Source organism: Ahaetulla prasina, chromosome 4, assembly GCF_028640845.1.
Source record: "Ahaetulla prasina isolate Xishuangbanna chromosome 4, ASM2864084v1, whole genome shotgun sequence".
Classification (NCBI taxonomy): Eukaryota; Metazoa; Chordata; class Lepidosauria; order Squamata; family Colubridae; genus Ahaetulla; species Ahaetulla prasina.
In genome coordinates, this window is record NC_080542.1 from 39,500,565 (window position 1) to 39,523,336 (window position 22,772).

A 22,772-nucleotide genomic window follows, 5' to 3' on the forward strand; every position below is an offset into this window, starting at 1 on the left:
ATGGGTTTGAAAATTTAAATAGATATGTATATAAATTTCATTTAATCTATTTCATTCCCTTAGAATTTAGAATAATTGTTCTTTTGCCCAGAATATTTTAAAATTGATCCAGATCACAAGTCATCTTTCCAGGAAAGTTTCACTCATGGGGTAACCCATCCTCCTACAAAAGTGGGGGAAGTGCTGAAAAGCTTCAGTCAACTGAGGTCTCTAGGAATAACGTATTTAAGATGCCAAGCACATTCTAGATATCCTCTGAAGAATATTTAAAAATATTATGCTATAAGACTTAGTGAAATTGGACCTGTAAGGCAGCATATTTGGTATCTTCAAAATGTGTTATAGCTCTGCCTGCAAATAATTATCTACAATGTTTGCGTGTAAAGGATAGCCTCATAGTTTATGAAAAACATGTAATTATAATGAACATCAGGTGATTAGAAAAGTAACTTATTTTTTAATGGAAATCAAATTATGAAAATATGAAGACTAGCCTTCCCCAGCTATAGGCCAATGTATCTGGAAGGCCCCTAGATAGGGAAAGAACCAGACGTGTGGGTTGGAGTGGAGTAGGTTAATACATTTTAGATGAAGCTAAACTTGAAAGCCTAATTTTTCCAAAACAAAACTCAATAACAATAATAAATATTAATAAGTGGACAGAAGCCACTTATTAAGTATATATTAAATACTTATTGAATATTTCAAAGCCATTGCTTGGCTGCCTTCCAGGTTATGAGAATTGGCTTCAATAACTTTTAAGACTCCCTTTTGGGAAAGAGTTGAGATAGCGAAAGCCCTAACAAAGCATTGCTTCAAAGTGGTATCAACATCTATGATATAAGTGATAGTTCTTCAGTGCTTCAGGTAAAGAATTATTCTTGAGTCCTGAACACCAGATGGAGGCGACTTAACCTTCCAGATTCAGCATATAGACTGGAGGTTCACCATCTCTGATGTTTGCTATGTAATTGTAGGAAAATGACAGAGAACCATGCAGTTTTTGGAATGAATATTCAGAATGTTTTTTTAAAAAAGAAAGCTAAGGAAGAAAATTAGCAAGTTTAGCCAGGTCAGAAACAAGTAGATTTGGCAGGACACTTGCTAATTATAATTCTGTTTTGAAAACTGAAAGGGCAGAATTCAGAAACTAAGCATGAATTACAGCAATTAGGTATTATTGAAAACAATTTGGCACTAAAGGTAATGTTATTATATTGGCTCATGAATCAAATCTTGTATTTAAATATATGGTGCAAGAAAAAAGTTATCATAAATAAAGGATTTTCATTTTGGATTGCATTTCCGTATTATGATAATATCCAACTGTCCACATAAGAAACACATTTTAAGTTATCATATTTAATTTATTCATATTAATGTTTCTCAATAGAGAAATAAAAAACTAATACCAGGAAAGAAGGACAAATGACCTATCCTGATTTTCAATATATTCATTTCAAGTTTCCTAGGATAAGCATCAGAGAGAAGACACATTTAATTGGGATAGTTTTCCAGGTTTTCATTTCATTGTAAGATTTACAATGCATCATGGAATTAAATTCTTCTGTAAAAGTTTTCTGTTCCCTATTTTAAAGTCCTTCCTTAATCAAATCGTCCCTCCTCTTATGACAGTTTACTCCAAAATGCAACACAATAAGACAATCACCTTGTCAGGCATTGCTCCTTTTTTCTTTGTTTGTTTTAATACCTGATTCTCACATCCAAATGTTAAACCTGGGACCAAATGAGGTGTATCATTGTTAAGGCTGAAAAACTTCACATGTTTATTGCAAATTTTAAAAATGCATAGGAGAGGGAGTGAGACTCTGTACTGAAATTACATGACAGAAGAATGTTTAGCTTTATCTGTTCCCTCAGCCTCCCTTGAGACTCTAATCATCATTCACACTGCTATAGTTGGAGACTTCCATTAACATCAGTGGAAGACAGCAAATTCAAGATTTATTAACCCAAGATAAGCAAACAAAGAAAGCAAGATCTTTAATAGACCTCTCTTCTGTTGCTGACAAATACATAATAACAAATTACATACTTTATGATGTATATATGTAAATTCTATAGCATGACTTCCCCTTGAAGCCATGGAATATTCTTGGTAATATTTCAGAGAGATTAAACACTGTGAGTGATCTTTATTCTTTTCTGCAGTCTTTAAGGAATTAAGGAATTCACTGAACTGTCAGTTGTCTACCTTGCATTGATTGGTCTGCACAATCCAGGCTCAGCTTGACCTAAAAAAACATCAGACAGCCTCCCCCGCTCCCAAATCTATGGAATAGGTAACTCATACATATAACAGGTGAGAGATACAATCTATCATGGCCACAGTTGGTGGGATATGGGGAAAATATTCACAAACCCAAATAAAGTACCCTGAATACCAATGAAGCCCATTGTCCAATTTACCTCCATATCATTTTATCAGTAGTATCTCAGATGTGTTTAGAGGTTAGGCAAGAGGCAGGAATAGCATTTCTTAAGCCTAACAGTTTCAAGACTGAATAGAAATAACTAATTTTTTTGTATTCAATAAAATGGCTCATTATTTTTAAACTATAATAATACTTTTATTTCCAAAGATGATAAAATAAGTTGTTAACTCATAACATGACAATAGTTGAGTTGAAGCAATTCCAAGTTCAGAATAAATGCACCATCAAGTGTGGGAATTAGTACCCAGGCTTACTAAATGGTGTGACTTTGATTAGAGTAACTTTCTTATTTAAAAGAGCAAAGAAAATATAATTCAGTACAAAAGAGTGAGATATAGTTCAGTAATAAGAAGCAAATATGGCAAATTGTACTTATGTCCAGTTCCCCAAGTAGTTTTGTACCCCTGTAAACAGTTCAATATTTTTAGTACCCTGTGGGTTTTCAATTTTGGATCAACATAATTCACATCACTTTGTGTCAATAGAATGATAAGTTAGCATGAAGGCCATTAGTTGATTAATGTACAGAAAGAAAGAAGAAGCTGAATTAATAAAGGCTGTAGACAAGAATTGGACCCCTGTTAGAGAGTGGGTAACCAGTCAAAAGGAAAGAAGAAAGGAGTTGTAATCCATCTGAACAACAGCTGTTACCTTCCATCCTTTGGTGGTTATGGTGGCCCCATTGGGCCACATGTCTGTGGCTGGCACAGGTTGGTCACAACGAAATTTAGGAATAAATGAAGAGCTTCTCTGAAATACCTGAGGGAGTCAGAACATGGAAGGTGGTTGTTTTTTACATACAGAAAGCAAAAATAATTGTGGATTGCTAATTCTGGTTCAAGGAAGAACACTTATCAAATTAAACCTAAAATGGAGCTTTGAAGAAGAAAAGAACTCCAAACCTGAAAACCAATAACCCAGCCATAAGTCTTAGTTACAGTACGCATTTCATCTATTTCAATGTAGCTGTTTAAAGTATATCTATAATCAGAGTTTACACGACATATAATGAAGTTATGAGGACTTCTGCCTGAATTTAAAGCACATTTATGCATGGCCTTTAAAAAGGAAATACAATAAACAACAGCACGTTTTTATGTTATATTAATTGGTGAATAACAACTTTTTCCCCCAATCGATAGCTGAAATCCTTTTAGGTTAAGGCTAAAATTCTTACAGTGGTTTTAGCCCATCCTTTAAATATTAATTTTAAAATAATGTTTGAGTAGACATGGCAAAAAGTTGATTTCAGGCCCAACAAATCTATACTTTTGGCAATTCTATATTTCCTATTTATAGCCAATAAGAATGTTCTTTAATTGTAAAACTCTTTCAAAAGCCATTAATATTAATGGATCTGCAATGTAATAAGATTATTATTTTATAATCTGCTTTTCCTGCTATTTTTTTAAATGTACTGGCCATGTAGTAGGACCTGAGATAGGCAAATCTGGATGTTTGACAGTGTTACAGATATCATTGTAGGATGGAAGCAGTTCCAAGTAAAGCTACCTTCTGCAACTGACTAATGAAAAATTTGTCAATGACAATGGTTTATTTTAATATTATTATTTTTAATATTATAAATTTTTATTCTATTTATAATAAAAAAAATGATTATGGTGTTCAAGTGGTGCTCCAGTTCTTTTGGGATTGCACCCAAGGCGTGCAATCTATTGGTACTACCCTTGCTTGCCTTTGCCATAGATGTTCTATTTCTATTTGTAGGTCTTTATATTTTGTTATCTTCTCTAGTTCTTTCTCTTCTATTCTGCTGTCTCCAGGCACTGCTACATCCACTATCTAGACTTTTTTCTCTTTCTTATCAACAATTATTAAGTCTGGGGTGTTACGTGACAGGTGCCTGTTGTTGTTATTACAATAATATTAATTTCAAATAGCCTATCTAAAATTAAGTCAGATGCTTCTAGAAAACTCTCAGACAAGAAATAGAGATAAATGTATTCCTTTGTCTGATCCCATATTCGTACCAAATACACTATTTTTGAACATAGAAATATTCCACTCATTTATCTCTACCATGGCCCACCAAAAATCTATCTACAATGAATATTTCTAACACTTTAAAAAAATCCTCTAAGATTTGACACAATCTCTTATTTTTGGTTTTACTTAAATTTCACTTATTCACAGAACTGAACTGATGATAAATTTCCCTGATTTATCCTTGCTTTCATCTTTCTCCTTATTTTTTACTGTCAAATTTTATGCCATGAAGCCTGAATTTTGTCATCGTTCTGCAAAAGAACCATGTAAATAATGCATCATAATGATGTATACTGCCAATAGTGCTAATAATAATGCAATAGTTAGATAGTGCTAATGGTCATATGTAGCTAATAGATTAGACACAGAAGGTTTGCATGTGTTCTCACCCCCAAACACGAAATGTTAGAATGGCTTCATTTCCAGATCTGTACCTCTTACTGATGTGCAAATTAGATAATATTTTAAAAACTAATATTCAGAATCATCTAAGCAGAATACTTTCTAATATTTGGTTGCCCACAAAATTGAACTATTTCTTTGCTTACTGTTTTTAGACCCCGATTTAATTCAAGCTGATCTGTATTAAACTACTCTACATTATCTCCATTTTCAGTGTTGCATTTCAAGTCAATCAATCATATTGGATTGATTACTGGAGTACCTGAAAAAAAATATTGGATTTTATAAATCTTGGGTTTTATAATTCTTATAATTAAACTCCTTTGTAAAATGTACTATCCTCTACCCAGATTTCACCACTGGATTTGTAGGACCGCCTTTGTCAACATAAACTAATAAATATTTTTGATTTTTCAAAACTTTTTCCAACATAATTACATTAATCTTCCTTCTTGGTACAGAAAGTGGTTTTGCCTTTTTGCAGGGTAGGGGGTGGGGGTGAAGGTGGCAGGTAGATTATTTCCTGATGTCTCATTTTTTGCTAAATTAAAAACTATGACAGATACATAGTTGTTAAATGAGATGAACAGCGTTATCTGACAATAACTTACATACATCTATTAAGTGGTCCCTTCCCCTGAATGCATTACTACTATGGGATTAGGTTATATAGCTGTGTATGTGTGTGTATATATATATTGTGTGTGCTTTGCTCACACAAGCACGAAGCCGAAAGCACCAGCCTGAAGGTGATGAGTGAGACCTCATCGAAATGTTCCCAAGATACTCTCAACCTTACATGAGAAAAGACCTGAATATGCCAAGACATACATACATACATACATACATACATACATACATACATACATACATACATACATATATATATATATATATATATATATATATATATATATATATATATTTGCAGTGATGAATTTCTGATATGTGATGCTTAACAACATCTAGATTAATTTTTTAGACAATAAAGGAAGGAAAAGTACTTTCAATAATTTAGTAATTGTTTAAAAGTTCTTTTGTATATGGTATGTTTTCCAGACATTCTCATCACCTTTTAAAATATATCTTAAAATAACTATATTATAGTTGCATGTGTGCAATTTTGTTAGTTTGGTGTAATACTGTAGTATATAAATAAATCTGAGCTCAATAAAATATTTTATAAATGTTTGTATATGAAAATATACAAAAATCAGCACAATGCATGTTGGGAGACATTCTCAAACTAGTTCAGAGGACTTATATAAAACTGAGTTTTCAACAGCAGAGATATTATTGAAAATATCAGTAATTGTCCTCAGTTATATACTCTAGTAAACTATATTAGTATACAAACTGGCTTTAGGTAAACAATGGAAAAATCAGCAAGGTATTTATTGCTTGATCAGTATGGACTCTTTAATGAAGCCTTTCCTAAGGCTTATGATGTCCTTCATATGTGTTGGAAATCCAGTCTTGTTTTCACCAATTCTATACAGTCACTGGCCATGGGGGAGTTGAAGAGCAACATACCATAAAGCAGGGGTCCACAACACCCGGACTATGGCCCACTACCGGGCTGCGGCCTGTTCTAACTTGGACCATGGGAGAGATAGAAAAGCACGTGCACATGAAGGTCCATTCACATAAGTGGCGGGCAAATGCATGCGTGTGAAGGTCCACTCACACAAGAGGAGGGCAAGTGTATGCATTCACTCATGTGATTAAAGAACACTCTTTGCTTGCACACAAAGTTCCATTTGTACAAGTGGAGGGCATGCCTGACCATGCGCTCACCTCTCGCACAAATGGAGCTGTGTGTGCATGTGCCACTCACACGCCCACACCTGCACTGGGTCAGGCCACCAAGCTGGAGAGGTTAGGGACCGCTGCCTTAAGGCACCAGGCTGAGAAAATCTGTCTTATTGTATAATGATATCATAACAGATTTATGTAATGTTTCATAACGTATGTCAATGTTGAAATATCAGTCAGTCAGTTTATTATAGTCTTAGACCAGGACAAACTATGTGTTCATGTGTGTCTGTGAGTACTCATAAATCTATCTGTATTAATAAATGTATTAATAAAACTTAGTCGAGATATCTGATAATAACCTGAAAAATGGAGTTATTAGAGTAAACAAATATTTGAAACTGCAGGAGAGAAAGACTGGAGGGGCAATTTGGAGTATTAAAATAAAATACACATGGAAAAGTGACAGTCAGCTGAGTCCGCGGCTGACTGTCGGGAGCGAGTCATTGGCCCCGATGGAGAGGGTGCGCAACTTGGGCGTTCTCCTGGATGAACGGCTGTCTTTTGAAGACCATTTGACAGCCGTCTCCAGGAGAGCTTTCCACCAGGTTCGCCTGGTGCGCCAGTTGCGCCCCTTTCTAGACCGGGATGCCTTGTGCACAGTCACTCACGCCCTTGTGACGTCTCGTCTGGACTACTGCAATGCTCTCTACATGGGGCTCCCCTTGAGGGGCATCCGGAGGCTACAGTTAGTCCAGAATGCAGCTGCGCGGGTGATAGAGGGAGCCCCTCGTGGCTCCCGAGTGACACCTATCCTGCGCAGGCTGCACTGGCTACCTGTGGCCTTCCGGGTGCGCTTCAAGGTGTTGGTGAACGTCTTCAAAGCGCTCCATGGCATAGGGCCGGGTTATTTACGGGACCGCCTGCTGCTACCGAATACCTCTCACCGACCCGTGCGCTCTCACAGAGAGGGACTCCTCAGAGTGCCGTCGGCGCGACAGTGTCGTCTGGCGACGCCCAGGGGAAGGGCCTTCTCTGTGGGGGCTCCCGCCCTCTGGAATGAACTCCCCCAGGACTCCGTCAACTTCCGGACCTCCGAACCTTTCGCATGAGCTTAAAACTCACTTATTCATCTGCGCTGGACTGGGTTAGTTTTTTAAGTCTATGGGTTTTTAATGGGTTTTTATTTTTAAATTTTAATTGTGGCCAATTTAATAAGTTTTTTAACTGTATTTTAATCGTATTTATAGTGTATTGTGTATTTTTTACCTGGCTGTGAACCGCCCTGAGTCCTTCGGGAGAAGGGCGGTATACAAATTTAAATAATAAAATAAATAAATAAATAAATAAATAAATAAAAAAGATAAATTCTTCTTCCTCTTTTGCATCTGCATTCCAAATTCATAAACTGCAGTTACAGAGAATTTGCATTAATATAATGTGCAAACCAGACCACATACTAGCATGCCACATGTAGTGACCTGGCTCTTATTGTCCAGTTCTTATTGTCTGGGGACACAAATATAGGCAGATTCAATAAACACTTATGAAAGATTGCTAGAATAGCAACTTAAATAAATAATAAAATAATAACCAGATAATTGCTCAACAGAGAATGCTTTGGGCTTGTTCCAAAGTATGAAGATTTGGGAGTTGTGTACCTGATCAAAGATTCAACAGCAGAGAAGTACAATCTCTAGCAATCAAGAGTATAGGTGAAGCATATATGTTTGCTGAGATTAAGTCATAAAGTTATCAGCATAATGAATCTCTCCTTTGCAAATTTTCAGTCTGCTGAGATTTTTCTCTGAGTTGGTGAATGTTAAAATTGTTTCTTTGCAAAACTCTAGAACCTCAGACCTTACTCTTAGTCTAATGCCCTTTTCCCATCCTACCTCAAGTTCAGCAATGATCCTATCCTCCTCATCATCATCTTTGATGGCCGAAGCAATGATGGGTGGTGTTGAAGCAGGCCTGGCAACCTCAGATACGGTTCTTCTCAGTTTCACTTGAGGCTTTTGGGTTTCCAGCTCTTCTGATTCAGCTTTCTGATACCATAAAAAGGAAAAAGTGTAAATGGAAAGGCTAGAGCAAAGCTAAGCCACTGGAACCTCTTTGGTTTTACTGGTCTATATTCCTTCATTGGGAAAAAGGTCTGTGTACCTTCATGAAACTGGATTCTTTTTTGCTGGTGATGATCACCTCTCCTGTACGGGTGGTTGTAAGCCCATGAGAAGATGGGAAGCTTCGCCGGGGTGGGGGAGGAGGGGGAGATTTGGAGGGCTTCTCTGTACGATATCTGGGCACCGTCAGCTCATCTACAATGATAGTATTATTAGCATGAATTATGCAGAGTAAATACCATGGCTAATAGTTAGACCATTTTTTTAAAAAAAACAGCTTAAAACTAAGGAGAGAAAGGTTGAAAGTGATAAATGGATTATTTAAAAAAATGGAAAAAGGATATATTCTCTTTCCCCTTCCCCTTAAGTTTCCCCCTCGTTTCCCCTTAGGTTTTACAGAGAAGAGGAATATTCAATCCCTCCCTGCAAAAAATTAAAATAAATCATTTCCCCAAATCCCAATTAATTAAACAACTATATGGATTCCTTTTCTGATGAATTACATGAGGCTGCCAGTGTTATAACAATGGTATTAGAACATGGGACAAATCACCTGAGGTTACACTTCCCTCATAATTAAATCTGAAAGATGTTTTCCTGTTGCTGATAAACAAAATACTGGTTGAAGATAAACTGTTTCTCAAAGAACTATCCAAGTTTTTCTACAGGTATTATAAGATAAGCCTTTAAACAAGCTGACCTATTCTTGTAAATGTGTGGTTACTGCATAAATCTTAATTAAATTTTCTACAGTTGCCCCTACACCAAATCCCCCATATTGTCCCTAAAATACTGTCAAAAATTAGCCAAAAGGCATGTGTGTTTCTTGTAATTTTCCACCGTCTGTCTCTCTGTCTGTTTCAGTTGTGACTCAGTTTCCGTTTTAAATAAAACATTATTTGTCAATGGTAAGTATATGAATAAAGCAAGATGGAACAGGAGGTCAGGGAGCTATTTCTCTCCTCTAGAAGACATGCTTCCACTGGAGTGATTTTCATTATGATGGCTGCTCAGGAAGCAACAGGTCAAATCCTCTCCTCAATGTGTCACAATCCTGTTTGTCTGCTCCTTACAAGCTGTACCCAATTTTGTGTCTTTCTTACCTGATCCACGGCGACCATTGGGGTCCATTTTGGTTGTGGTCTTTTGTGCATGCTGGGGTTTGGTAGGCTTGTGCTCTGGGGTGGAGGCAACACTTCCACTGCCACCACAGCTGGAAGACTGCTTGTGCTTGGCCGCAAAGTCCAAATCAGGGATGGCTTTCATCAGCTCAGCTTGGGTCTCTTCCAGAAGCCGGTTAATATCTTTAGCACTGTATTGGGTCAAGGCTGCACGTTTTTCCTCCCAGTCTCGTTCTGCAGCCTGTAAAATAGGTTTGTATTAACTACAGTGTGGCTTCTCTACAATTCTGTTCAGTTGTGATCTATTATGTGGCCCATTCTATAGACAAATTCTGGATTTCCAAGAACAGCTGAGTGTCTTTGTGGTTTAGAAAATAGGACAATAAATAAATAACCCTGTTTTTTTTTTAACGAAGTGATTGAGAAAAGAAAAATTCTACTTTCCATTCTTACTATTTAACAGTTATCAAGGTCTATCTATCTACTGATAGATTGACTATCTATCTATCTATCTATCTATCTATCTATCTATCTATCTATCTATCTATCTATCTATCTATCTATCATCTATTAGAACTGCAGAAAAAACAATTGCTACCAACCTGCCTTCCATTGAGGACCTGTATACTGCACGAGTCAAAAAGAGGGCTGTGAAAATATTTACAGGCCCCTCATATCCTGGACATAAACGGTTTCAACTCCTACCCTCAAAAAGATGCTATAGAGCACTGCACATCAGAACAACTAGACACAAGAACAGTTATTTCCTGAACACCATCACTCTGCTAAACAAATAATTCCCTCAACACTGTCAAACTATTTACTAAGTCTGCACTACTATTAATCTTCTCATCATTCCCATCATCCATCTCCTTCCACTTATGACTGTATGAGTGTAACTTTGATGCTTGTATCCTTACGATTTATATTGATATTGACTATTTCTTGATTGCTTATTTGTACCCTATGACTATCATTAAGTGTTGTACCTTATGATTCTTGAGGAAAGTATTTTTTCTTTTATGTACTCCGAGAGCATATGCACCAAGGCAAATTTCTTGTGTGTCCAATCGCACTTGGCCAATAAAAAAATCTATTCTATTCTATTCTATTCTATTCTATTCTATTCTATTCTATTCTATTCTATTCTATTCTATTCTATTCTATTCTATTCTATTCTATATGATTGCTTTGTCTCTCAGCCCAACTTATATCATACTGTGCTTGTGACAGTAACATTTTTAATTAGTGATTGGCCGGATTGGATTTTTTGCACACTTCCTTTCTTGCCAGAGAACAATATAAGAGAGTTTTTGCAGCCCTGAATTTGTGAGAGAAGAACTGTCAGTTTGATTGGAATGAAACATTATCTTGCATACTAAGAATAGAAGTACCTTATTTATGAACCAAACTGAGGACTGGGAAGTGCTATCATAAAGTAGGGAATGAAAGTCATTGTTACATTGGAAAATTTCAGGAAAATTTTCCTGGCATACATATCAATTGAGCTAGGAAAAGTGTAGTTCCGGAAATAGTTAAGACTCTTTCCTCTCTCTGTTTATACATTCCAAACCATCCTACTCAAAATGGTTATTTAAGGAGAGGGGAAAAAATCACTGAGTTGGTACAAAAATGTGTATTTTACTATATATTTATATAGGAAGTCCTGTCATTGTTTTCCATATGGGCCAATGATGAACAGGCACATTTCAATCCATGATGAGAACAGACTGAAATAGAGCTGAATATTGTGAAGTCTATGTACTGATGTATTCCTGCATTGTTGTTTATTGTATATGAAGTTAATTCAGAAAAATATTTTTTTTATAATTCCTGTGAAGCTGGTGGGGAGGGTAAGTTGTCTGCAAAAAGTGCTGCTTAATTCAACGTCTAGGAATTATGGAAAAAAATAGTTTCTTTACAAAGATCTTTTAAACTGAGTCACTGAAGTCCATCAGGCTTCAGACACACAGTTCTTCTATGTATACACACACACATATATATAGGTTTTGGCATATCCGGGTCTTTTCCCATGTAAGGATGAAAGTATCTAGGCGACGTTTCGACGAGGTCTCACTTGTCATCTTCAGGCTGGAGTTTTTGGCTTCGTGCTTATACGAGCAAAGCGTGGTATACATCACCTAGAAACTTTCAACCTTACACAGGAAAAAACCCGAATATGCCAAAACCTGCATACCTTTATCCATGAAAACCTACGAAAACACACATATATAGTACAAACATACATATAAAATGCATAACCTTATATATTGTGTGTCTCAATTTTGTGAATTTAATGTATAATTTTTCTGTTTCTTAATATTGTAGTTTTAGATGGAAGTAGGAATGAAAAATAGAGGATTATACATGGAAGCTATATTTGTCTGACTCTATGGTAAAAATCTACATGGAAGAAACAGAAGGTGGAAGAATGTAGAAATCTTGCCAGTGGTTATAAACCATTTGCTGCTGGAATAGGTTTTCTCAGCTGGTGCTTTCCATGATTCCAATTGCAATTTTTATTATTCCTTCCTTTATACTTCCAAATATTTTGGGCTGGTTTTGGAAATCCAGATCAGACTCTGAATCAGTCCAAGGACTATCAGTTGTCAGAGGACAACGCAAATTCGAATTCGAATGCCGAACTATTACGACTGTGAGGTTCCCCCGCCTCGCAGGAATGGCCCTCCAAGTTATCAAGGGCTTACCTTAACGAAGGGTCTTGGGACCCAGAGGGGTGGCATGCGGCCAAGAAGAATTTGTGGGGATTTTTAAATAGATTTTTAAATAAGGGTTTTTTAAGGGGGGGGGAGGGATATGACGGGTGGGGGAGAGAACCCGTCGGGGAGGGATCCAGCCCCTGTGCTTGTTCGCGGCATTATGACATCTGGTCTGAAGGCAGGGAGGGAGGGTTCTGTTTCAGGATTAGAGGGTTGTTCAATCTGTACGGTAAGTGGGAGAGGCAGATATGGCGGAGGGGGGGGCGTATCGAGTGTTGGGAGCACGTGCTCGATGTTTGAAAGCAATCACGTGCTCCAGCCCCTCAGTCCCTACCCGTTCCTCGGGCGGCCATGATCCTCAGAGCTTGGATCTTCGGTTGATGTTATGTAATGCCCAGTCCGTGGTTAATAAAGCTCCCCTGATTTACGATCTTATTCAGGGGGAGTCCACGGACCTTGTGGGCATTACGGAGACCTGGTTGGGCCCAGGGGGGGGTTTCCCCTTGTTGAGCTGTGCCCCCCGGGGTTTCCGAGCATTTAATCAACCGAGGCCCAAGGTAGGGGTGGGGGGGGGTGGCGGTTGTCATTAAGGAAGACCTAGAGCCGAGGGAGACCACTGTTCCTCAGATTGCCGGCTGTGAATCCCTCTATGTGAGGTGGGGCCATAGGAATCAGTTGGGCTTGTTGATCGCGTACCTGGCTCCTTGCTGCGTGACTACAGCCCTGCCCGAGCTGTTGGAGGTACTTGCCGGTGTGGCGGTTGAGACCCCCAGACTTATAGTCATGGGGGATTTCAACCTGCCATCAGCTGGCTTGTCATCGACTGCAGCTCGGGAGTTCCAGGCTTCCATGACGGCCTTAGACCTGATTTGAGTAAATGATGGCCCTACGCACATGGGAGGAGGCACGCTGGATCTAATTTATATCTCTGGACAGTGGTTAAATGATCTGGAATTAGATGATTTAGTAACAGAACCGATGTCATGGTCAGATCATTTTCTCCTTCGCCTAGACTTCCGAACCACCACCCACCATCGCAGGGAGACGGAACCTATACGTTGGTTCCGTCCCAGGCGCCTGATGGACCCTGAGAGGTTCCTGACGGAGCTTGGGCCATTCCCTGAGGATCTGGCCCACGGCTCGACTGAGGAACTAGTTGTGGCCTGGGAACAGGTCGCAGCTGGGGCCTTGGACCGTGTCGTGCCTTTGCGGCCTCTGACCAGGTGTAGGTCTCGTCCGGCCCCTTGGTTTTCCGAGGGGCTGAGGGAGATGAAACGCCGGAGAAGACGCCTAGAGAGTACTTGGAGGTCCAGTCGTTCCGAAGCTGATTGGACACTAGTTAGGTCCTATTCTAGGACCTACCTAGTGGCAATGAGGGAGGCGAAGCGTTCCTACGCTCCACCCTCATTGCGTCGGCAGATAACTGCCCGGCCGCCCTGTTTCGGGTGACCCGCTCCCTCCTTCATCAGGAGGTGCGGGATGACCCTTTGCAGGGACGTGCCGAGGAGTTTAGTGGTTATCTATACGATAAAATCGCTCAGCTCCGGGATGGTCTGGACCGAAATTGGGATGATCCAAGCGAGAGAGAGGAGACACGTCTTGTTGAGTCTGTTTGGGATGAGTTTGACCCTGTGGCTCCCGAGGACAGGTTGTTGGGGAGGCTCCACACCACCACATGTTTACTGGACCCGTGTCTTTCCTGGCTGGTACTGGCCACTCAGGAGGTGACACAAGACTGGCTCCAGGGAATTATCAACGCTTCTTTGTTGGAAGGGGTTTTCCCTGCTGCCTTGAAAGAGCTGGTGGTGAGACCCCTCCTCAAGAAGCCCTCCCTGGACCCAGCTATTTTGGGTAATTATCGTCCGGTCTCCAACCTTCGCTTTGTCGTGAAGGTTGTAGAGAGTGCTGTGGCGCGGCAGTTACCCCAATACCTGGATGAAGCTGTCTATCTAGACGCGTTCCAGTCCGGCTTCCGACCCGGATACACCACGGAGACAGCTTTGGTCACGTTGGTGGATGATCTCTGGAGGGCCAGGGACAGGGGTTACTCCTCTGCCCTGGTCCTATTAGACCTCTCAGCGGCTTTTGATACCATCGACCATGGTATCTTGCTGCGCCGGTTGGCGGGATTGGGAGTGGGAGGCACCGTGTATCGGTGGTTCTCCTCCTATCTCTCCGACTGGTCGCAGACGGTGTTGACAGGGGGCAGAGGTCGACCGTGAGGTGCCTCACTTGTGGGGTGCTGCAGGGGTCGATCCTCTCACCCCTTCTGTTCAACATCTATATGAAGCCGCTGGGTGAGATCATCAGTGGCTTTGGGGTGAGATACCAGCTGTACGCTGATGATACTCAGCTGTACTTTTCCACCCCGGGCCACCCCAATGAAGCTGTTGAAGTGCTGTCCCGGTGTTTGGAAGTCGTACGGGTCTGGATGGGGAGAAACAGGCTCAAGCTTAATCCCTCCAAGACGGAGTGGCTGTGGATGCCGGCATCCCGATTCAGTCAGCTGCAGCCGCAGCTGACTGTTGGAGACGAGTTATTGGCCCCAAAGGATAGGGTGCGCAACTTAGGTGTTCTCCTGGATGAACAGCTGTCGTTTGAAGATCATTTGACGGCCGTCTCCAGGTTCGCCTGGTTCGGCAGTTGCGCCCCTTCCTTGATTGGGATGCCTTGTGCACAGTCACTCATGCGCTCGTTACCTCTCGCTTGGATTATTGTAATGCTCTCTACATGGGACTCCCCTTGAGGTGCACCCGAGGCTTCGTTAGTCCAGAATGCAGCTGCGCGAGTGATAGAGGGAGCTTCGCGTAGCTCCCGTGTAACACCGCTCTTGCGCAGACAGCACTGGCTACCTGTGGCTTTTCGGGTGCACTTTAAGGTTTTGGTCACTACCTTTAAAGTGCTCCATGGCTTAGGGCCTGGGTACTTACGGGACCGCCTGCTGTTACCTCATGCCTCCCACCGTCCCATACGCTCTCACAGAGAGGGACTTCTCAGGGTGCCGTCCGCCAAGCAATGTCGGCTGGCGGCCCCCAGGGGAAGATCCTTCTCTGTGGGGGCTCCCACCCTCTGGAACGAACTTCCCCCGGGTTTACGCCAAATACCTGACCTTGGGACCTTCCGTCGCGAATTGAAAACACATCTATTTATTCGCGCGGGGCTGGCTTAAATTTTATTGTTTTTAAATTTTCTATTATTAATTTTAAGGGTTTTATATATTTTAAAGTTTTTAGGCCAATTATCTAATAAGTTTTTTAATCTGTATTTTAATTGTATATTGTATCGTTTGTTTTACCTTGGCTGTACACCGCCCTGAGTCCTTCGGGAGAAGGGCGATATAAAAATTGAATAAATAAATTAATAATAATAATAATAATAATAATAATAATAATAATAATAATAATAATAATAATAATAATAATTCAACAACAATGCAAATTCTTCTTTTTTTGTGCTCAAAGTATATAAATTGCACTCACCTCTACAGACACTGATCTGTCCATACTTTTTTTGCTGGGAGTCTCAGAGCCTGTTTGGGGCTTGGCACCAATCATCTCTGAGCCCCGGGATGGATTGCTACTTTTGGATGTGTGGCTCTGCCCTTGACTTTGTCCAAAGTTGATTGTGCCTAGGCTGTCAGTGGAAGAAGTTAGGTCATGGAGGTTCGTTGGAGGGCTGGTGGGAAGCTCAAAATCCAGGCTTCTGCTGAAGTCACTTTCCAGCTCTACCTTCTTTGGAGATTGGCTGAGAAGGTTATTGGAGGAATCCCAGACACTTTCATCTACTTGCCTACCAGGAAAATGGCAAGAAGAGTTAAAAGCAGGTTAGGGATTTCAGAAAGAAGCTAGCAGGCACAGCAGGGTACTAAATGGCTCTTCTAATGTATTGTAGTTTGTCTGCCTGGAAGGGCTATTTTTGAATCTGCGTGCATGTATGCATGAATAGCAGCATTAACAGAATGATGACTGGTTTCTGAAATCAGTGAGAACAAGAGAAGCTATGACCATCAGGAAGAAGCAATCATGGGTGAATTGTAATAGGGATGATGAAGGCAGTAGAATCCCAGCCAGTGATAAGAGGACCTGGGGTCTAAATGCAAATCTTAAAAAATAAGTCTTCTAATTATACAGCCCAGAGAATGGGCCACAGACACCCAGTATATTTCCATTTGCAAAATAAGTATATCTGGCCCCAGTCAAGATACAAGGGACAGAAATACAACACTTAAATTGTATGCTAATACATTTGCAAGAGTATCTATTAGGAATGCGGATACCCCAGCCTATCAGATCCCAAGGGTTTTTTTCTCATTCAGGAAGGGCTCACTCACTTGCGGACTTCTGTCAGGGTGTCAGTCACTGCCTTGCACCGCTTGAATAAGCCATCCAGGCGATGTGGCTCTTCTTTGAGGAACTTCACAGCCTCTACCTCTACACGGAGAACTACACGCATTTTGCTCTGCAGGCTGGGAAAATTAGCTGCAATGGCAGGAATGAACAGAGAAGGAAACGAGAGGCATGGGAGTCAGAGCAGGCTGAAAGAAGGTTTTTATCTGAAGGCAATAAGTGGCATGGAGCCAGGTAGGGAAGCAGGAGGGCAGACAGGTAAGGCTTAGGATGAGTGAGAAATGGGGCTTTTCCTGGTTGTTGCTTGACAAAGATGAAACAGCACTGACTCTCTGTCTAAACACCCATCCCAGCATCTTTCATCTCCTACGAGTAGTCAATTTTAGTCAAATAAACACTAGTGTGGTGTGAGGAATGAGGGGCATGAAAAAGGATTGCAAAATCACAACTGTTTTGCTGATGGATAAATACCACGTCTTTTTGTTTTACAGAATAATCAGATACAATATAGGTATGGAAGATATATAAGGAAGGAGAAAGACACTTAGGGTATCAGCAATAGGGATTACTGACAACCATACTAAATACACTTAACTAGCACAGCATAGAGAAGAAAGTGGTCCAGTAACTATTAAGGCTATACTTAGGCATATATCTTATCAAGATGAACTCTTTGGTGTCTCATGAAATATATCTGCACCACCTTCCTTTTATTTTGATTTATCCACGTAAATGTCAAAAACTAGGCAAAACTGACAATAAAAGGCCCAGTGAGAAATGTTAGAAAACAAAATGCTGTCAAGCTGCTTTTTGACATTTACAACTCAAAATGTGAAAGGGGAGAGGGAAGTATTTGGAAATGGTGGAAATGAGACTGACATTTGGATAATTTACCAAAGGCATAGTTGCTGTTTACATTTCTTGAAAAATTTTAGGATTTTCTGTAATCTCTCTCTTGATCCTATTGTATTCATGTTTTGGACATTTATCAGAAAAGAATAAAGTATATTACCCTCTGGATTATTGGGTTGGCTCTATTTTTTTTAAGCAGCGCTACAAACTGATATCCAATTGCTTGAAGTACAGAAGCATTGTCTTCAGGTAGTAGATACATAGAGAAAAGCTTGTAAACATATGCTACACATCCACACAGCAATCAAACCAGAACAAATGCAATAAAAAAGGAAAATGGGTCTTACTCCTTGTGATGTATGTGTAGGATTGCAAGCACAGTACTTCTCTGATAGTAATTGGAGAGCATAAAATAAAGCTGATGAGAGTTCTACCTGGGAGACCATCATGCTGCAAGACGGGTTTTGAAAGAAAGACTGTATCTTTATGCAATACTATTATGTAGGTCCCAGAAGGAGATAAGGGAAAGGTCCAGCCCTTTGGCTGGGTACTATGTCTACTTTTCTGCCTATCTTGAGTCTTGTAAAGATAACAAATTCGAACTACTTTTTGCCTCGTGATGCTTCTTAAAGTAGGGATCAATATCGAAATATAAAAAGTGCAAGCATGAAATATGATAAGAATATTCAGCAAACAGGGTTTTTTGAAATCATTTAGGATATTATTGAAGTAATTTAGGATATGCATAACATAATCCAGCAGGTAACATTATATTTCTCTTGATATACTGACCATGCAAAGCTAAAGAGCAAGATGAATGATCCTTATCCTTTTCTCTCTTTGATTTCCAACCAAATATAAAAATATGATTAAATGATTAAAGTGTCATGACTAATGTCCTGGAAAACCCATAGCTTCCAGGTTATCTATATAACAAATATTGCAAGTGTCAGAACAATCAGTATAAAATATCCAGTGGTGGGATTCAGCCAGTTCGCACCACTTCGGGAGAAACGGTTGTTAACTTTCTGAGTATTTTGGCAAACTGGTTGTTGGAAGAGATCATTAGGGCAGAGAACCGGTTGTTAAATTACTTGAATCCCACCACTGAAAATATCCCTCATAAATTTGTACTCAAGAAAAATCTAGACCATATACAGAATATATAATTTCCTTGTTTCTAAAAAAAGAACTTCTTGAAATATGTGGACTGATATGTTTGTTACTTTTTAAAGAACTTAGACATTATTTTAATATGAAGGCGTCATTAATAAATATTAAGGGTAAAGAGCTGTGAAAACATGCATGATATGGAAAATAAAGTCAAGTCAGGCAACAGTTGAATATGGAACATTATATGAACTAATTATTAGAAACACTGGAATATGAATCTAAGAGTAAACAAGAAAAGCCCATTCATCCACAAATAGGCAAAAGCAGCTGTGTCTTTTCCCAGGATCATGGAGCCATCATATGTAATTGTCATGCATACTTAAGAAAAGATGTGCTTGATTTATGAAACTGCAAACAAATGCTACCTATATATGCAGAAATATATATTTTTGCCTTTAATTCCAAATCATAGCACAATCTTAATATATCCTACCTATAAATTTTTCAGTTTAATTTCTAAAATGAATATAAGGGCTAGACCTTTCCTGATCTGTTTGTATGATAGTTCTATAAGACAGTTGAACTTGATAAATATGATACCAAATGTTACCACACATGATTTCTCATCCATGGAATAGACTTCTTTCAATTTTGTTATATTTATCTGATCTCAAACCCAGGCCCATCTCACCCTTCAGTTCTGTCAAGGTATCTCCCAACTGTTTGAGCACCAGGGATTTCTCCTCCAGCTCTTGTAGGGAAATGAATCTGTGATTATGCATCAAATCCTTTTGGATCTTCTCTACCGATTTTTCCAAGTCACTGTGGATACATAAAGACAATAAACTGAGGTCAGGGAGAAAAGGAAAGGAAAATACATCTGTTGCCATTCTCTCCAAATGAAAGCACTACAGTACTAAGAAAGTAATTTCTCATTCTTTCCTGACTACTGGCCTTCATCTTCTACCTTTTTTCTTTCCATGAGGTAAGCTAGTGGTATAACTTGCATACAGACCAGGGGTGAAATCTAAAAATTTTCCCTACCGGTTCTGTGGGCGTGGCTTATTTGGTGGGCATGGCTTGTGGTCAGATGACTGGGTGGGCGTGGCCAATAACAATAAATAATAAAAATAATAAATAAGGTATACAAAACAATAAGAGGTACCAAAAACCAACTTTCACACTTTACACACACACAACACAACACAACTGACTCACACACAATTTAAAAGCAGCTACACTTCACCTAAAATGGCCCCTGCAACATGCAGTCACAAAAAGCTCAAAAACCAACTTTCACACTTTACACACACATAACTCAACTGACTCACACACACACACAAAATGCCACATATAGCTTTGTGAGATTTTGTGTGTTTGTGTAGTTAGAGTGAAACACACCAAATCTCAGAAAGCTGCACAAATATTTTATTTTATTATTTTTATTTATTTTTTTAGATCGGGGTCTCCAACCTTAGTAACTTAGTTTGTGGAATTCAACTCCCAGAGTTCCTCATTCAGCAAAGCAGGAAGGCAAAGCAAGCTTTTTTTTTCTTCAGTAGCTGAAGAAAAGCATGCCGTTGCAGCCCGAAAGGAACAGTAATTATAGGTAAGTGAGGAGGGGGAATTGGCTGGGCATGGCTGGGGGCTCTTGTAAGTGGGGGCTGTTAAAAAATGAGTTTAAAAGCCTGTGAGGAGCAGGAAACTCCTCTGAGATCACCAGAGGCGGCTTTTAAAACCGCTTTTTTTTCTTTTTTCTTTTCCTTCGGCTGAAGAGGATTCTTTTAAAAAAAACTTTTAAAGGGTTTTGATGATCTTTTACTTTTAAAGGCATGTTTTGGCTGAAGAAAAACTGCTTTTAAAAGTAAAAAAAAAACACCCTCTGCTGATGGTGCGGCTCAGCAGGGGCAGTGGGGGTGGGGCCAGGGATTTTTGCTACCAATCTTCCGAACCAGCAGCTGCCAATCGCTACCTAATTGGGCAAGCCGGTACAAATCGGGAGCATTTCTTTCCCTGATACAGATTCTTAAATAGCCACTTGCCTGTGGAAAATTACAAGTAGGACCAATCCAAGTGGCTTCTATATATATGTAAACGTGTTTGTTAGTCTGATGAAAAATTCAAGTCCACTAGAATGAATTAGCTTAAATATCTCTGTATTTATTTTGGGTCATATATATGAACTAGTGCTTTGTGTTTACTAAAATAAACAACAAACAACATGGAATCAAGCTAGTAAGTAATAAACCAGTTTTAAAAACCCAGTGGGTGTACATCTTAATCATTTGACAGAGTTATTTGGGGATTTAGAAAGCAATCAGGAAGGTACCAAAACAGAACTGTAATAACATAGAACTTCACCTGCTTTTAAATTGGCTTAGTTTGATAAAAAAGGAATCATTTTTACATGCAATGAATTATGTGCAGACAAATGTAACTACTGACTAATGTAATCTTCAGTTATGCATAGAAAGTATTTTAATTTTAAAAAGTGGGGATTCCCCCCCACCCCCGAAATAAGTTCAGCTTTATAAAAGAAACAAAACAGGTACAACTTGAACGGTTAAAAACCCAGATTTGGAAGTAATGTAGAATCTTTATAACATGGTCTCCAAGTTAAATGTATTTGATGAATTAAAAAAAAAGACACCACACTGAGAAATTCCCAAAGGTCATCAGCATGATTAGATCCAGAAGCTAGCAACTTCCTCAGCAGTATAGTAACTGTTTAAGATAAAAGGGGAATGAGGAAGATAGGAATTGTATCATTGTCATAATATACCTCACATCCAGAGAAATCCAGTCGTTTCATATGGATGATAAAATGCGGACAAAGAGGAACTTAAGCCAGGAAGCAGAATGAATCCTCCAGAATTATTTTCACCAGACTTGAATCACTCAGGGCCTTTGACCTAATTTGAGACAGCCCTCAGCCTAATTTCAAAAGCTTTTTGAAATAAATAGTTTAGATATCTGACAAAAGTAATTTGATTCTTTTCCAGAAATCTGTTGAAGGAGCAGAAGGGAAAGGAAAGTGTATAAATGTGTATGTGTGTGAGAGAGAGAGAGAGAGAAAGAGGTGAAGGGACAGAAAAATAAGAGAAAATGGCTGCTTAATTCACTTTTTCTGATGTCTCATCCAATTGAAATGGAACGCTCAAGAGAGTGAAGATGATGGCCAAAATTACATAGTCAAAGCCTTGTGCATTACAACTTTTGTAAAAAGTAGGCAGTGCTTTACTTGCACAATCACATCTTGTGGTTATGAATGTTGCCATAATGCATACCTTTATACCAGGGGTGAAATGTTCCCAGTTTGGACCGGATCACCCAATCCGGTAGCGATGGCGGCGGGTGGTTTGGAGAACCGGTAGCAAAAATCCCTTTCTCCCCCCCACCCCGCCCCAGCTAAGCTGCACGATTATCAGAGGTTTTTGGGATTTTTTACTTTTAAAAGCATTTTTTCTTCGGCTGAAAAAATGCTTTTAGAAGTAAAAAGAAAAGCCTCTGATGATCGCGCGGCTCAGCTGGGATCATCAGAACCCTTTAAAAGCATGTTTTCTACAAGCTCTTCGACTGAAGAGGCTGTAGAAAAAAAATGCTTTTAAAGGGTTCTGGCAATCAGGCAACTCAGCTGGGATCGTCAGAACCCTTTAAAAGCTTTTTTCCCTCTGGCGATCCCAGATTAGTTGCCTGATCATCACAGGCTTTTAAAAGCATTTTTTACAACCTCTTCGGCCGAAGAGGTTGTAGAAAAAATGCTTTTAAAATTAAAAAAAGAAAAGAAAAAAGTTGGCCACACTTACCCAGTCACATTACTCCCCCCCATCAAGCCAAGTCCAAGAACTGGTAGTAACAAATTTTACATTTCACCCCT

General features: G+C 39.5%; 1 protein-coding gene across 1 annotated transcript in view; it reads right to left on the bottom strand.

The window, feature by feature from the left end:
• SRCIN1 (SRC kinase signaling inhibitor 1) overlaps positions 1–22,772 on the bottom strand; it is a 152,782-nt gene that overhangs the window by 18,111 nt on the left and 111,899 nt on the right. Inside the window, exons 11-17 of the mRNA XM_058183592.1 lie at positions 19,587–19,717; positions 16,915–17,062; positions 16,147–16,373; positions 16,064–16,113; positions 9,847–10,105; positions 8,784–8,938; positions 8,516–8,668 (exon numbers count right to left, since the gene is read on the bottom strand). Coding sequence (XP_058039575.1) covers positions 8,516–8,668; positions 8,784–8,938; positions 9,847–10,105; positions 16,064–16,113; positions 16,147–16,373; positions 16,915–17,062; positions 19,587–19,717 — 1,123 coding nt within the window. The remainder of the gene's footprint in view (positions 1–8,515; positions 8,669–8,783; positions 8,939–9,846; positions 10,106–16,063; positions 16,114–16,146; positions 16,374–16,914; positions 17,063–19,586; positions 19,718–22,772) is intronic.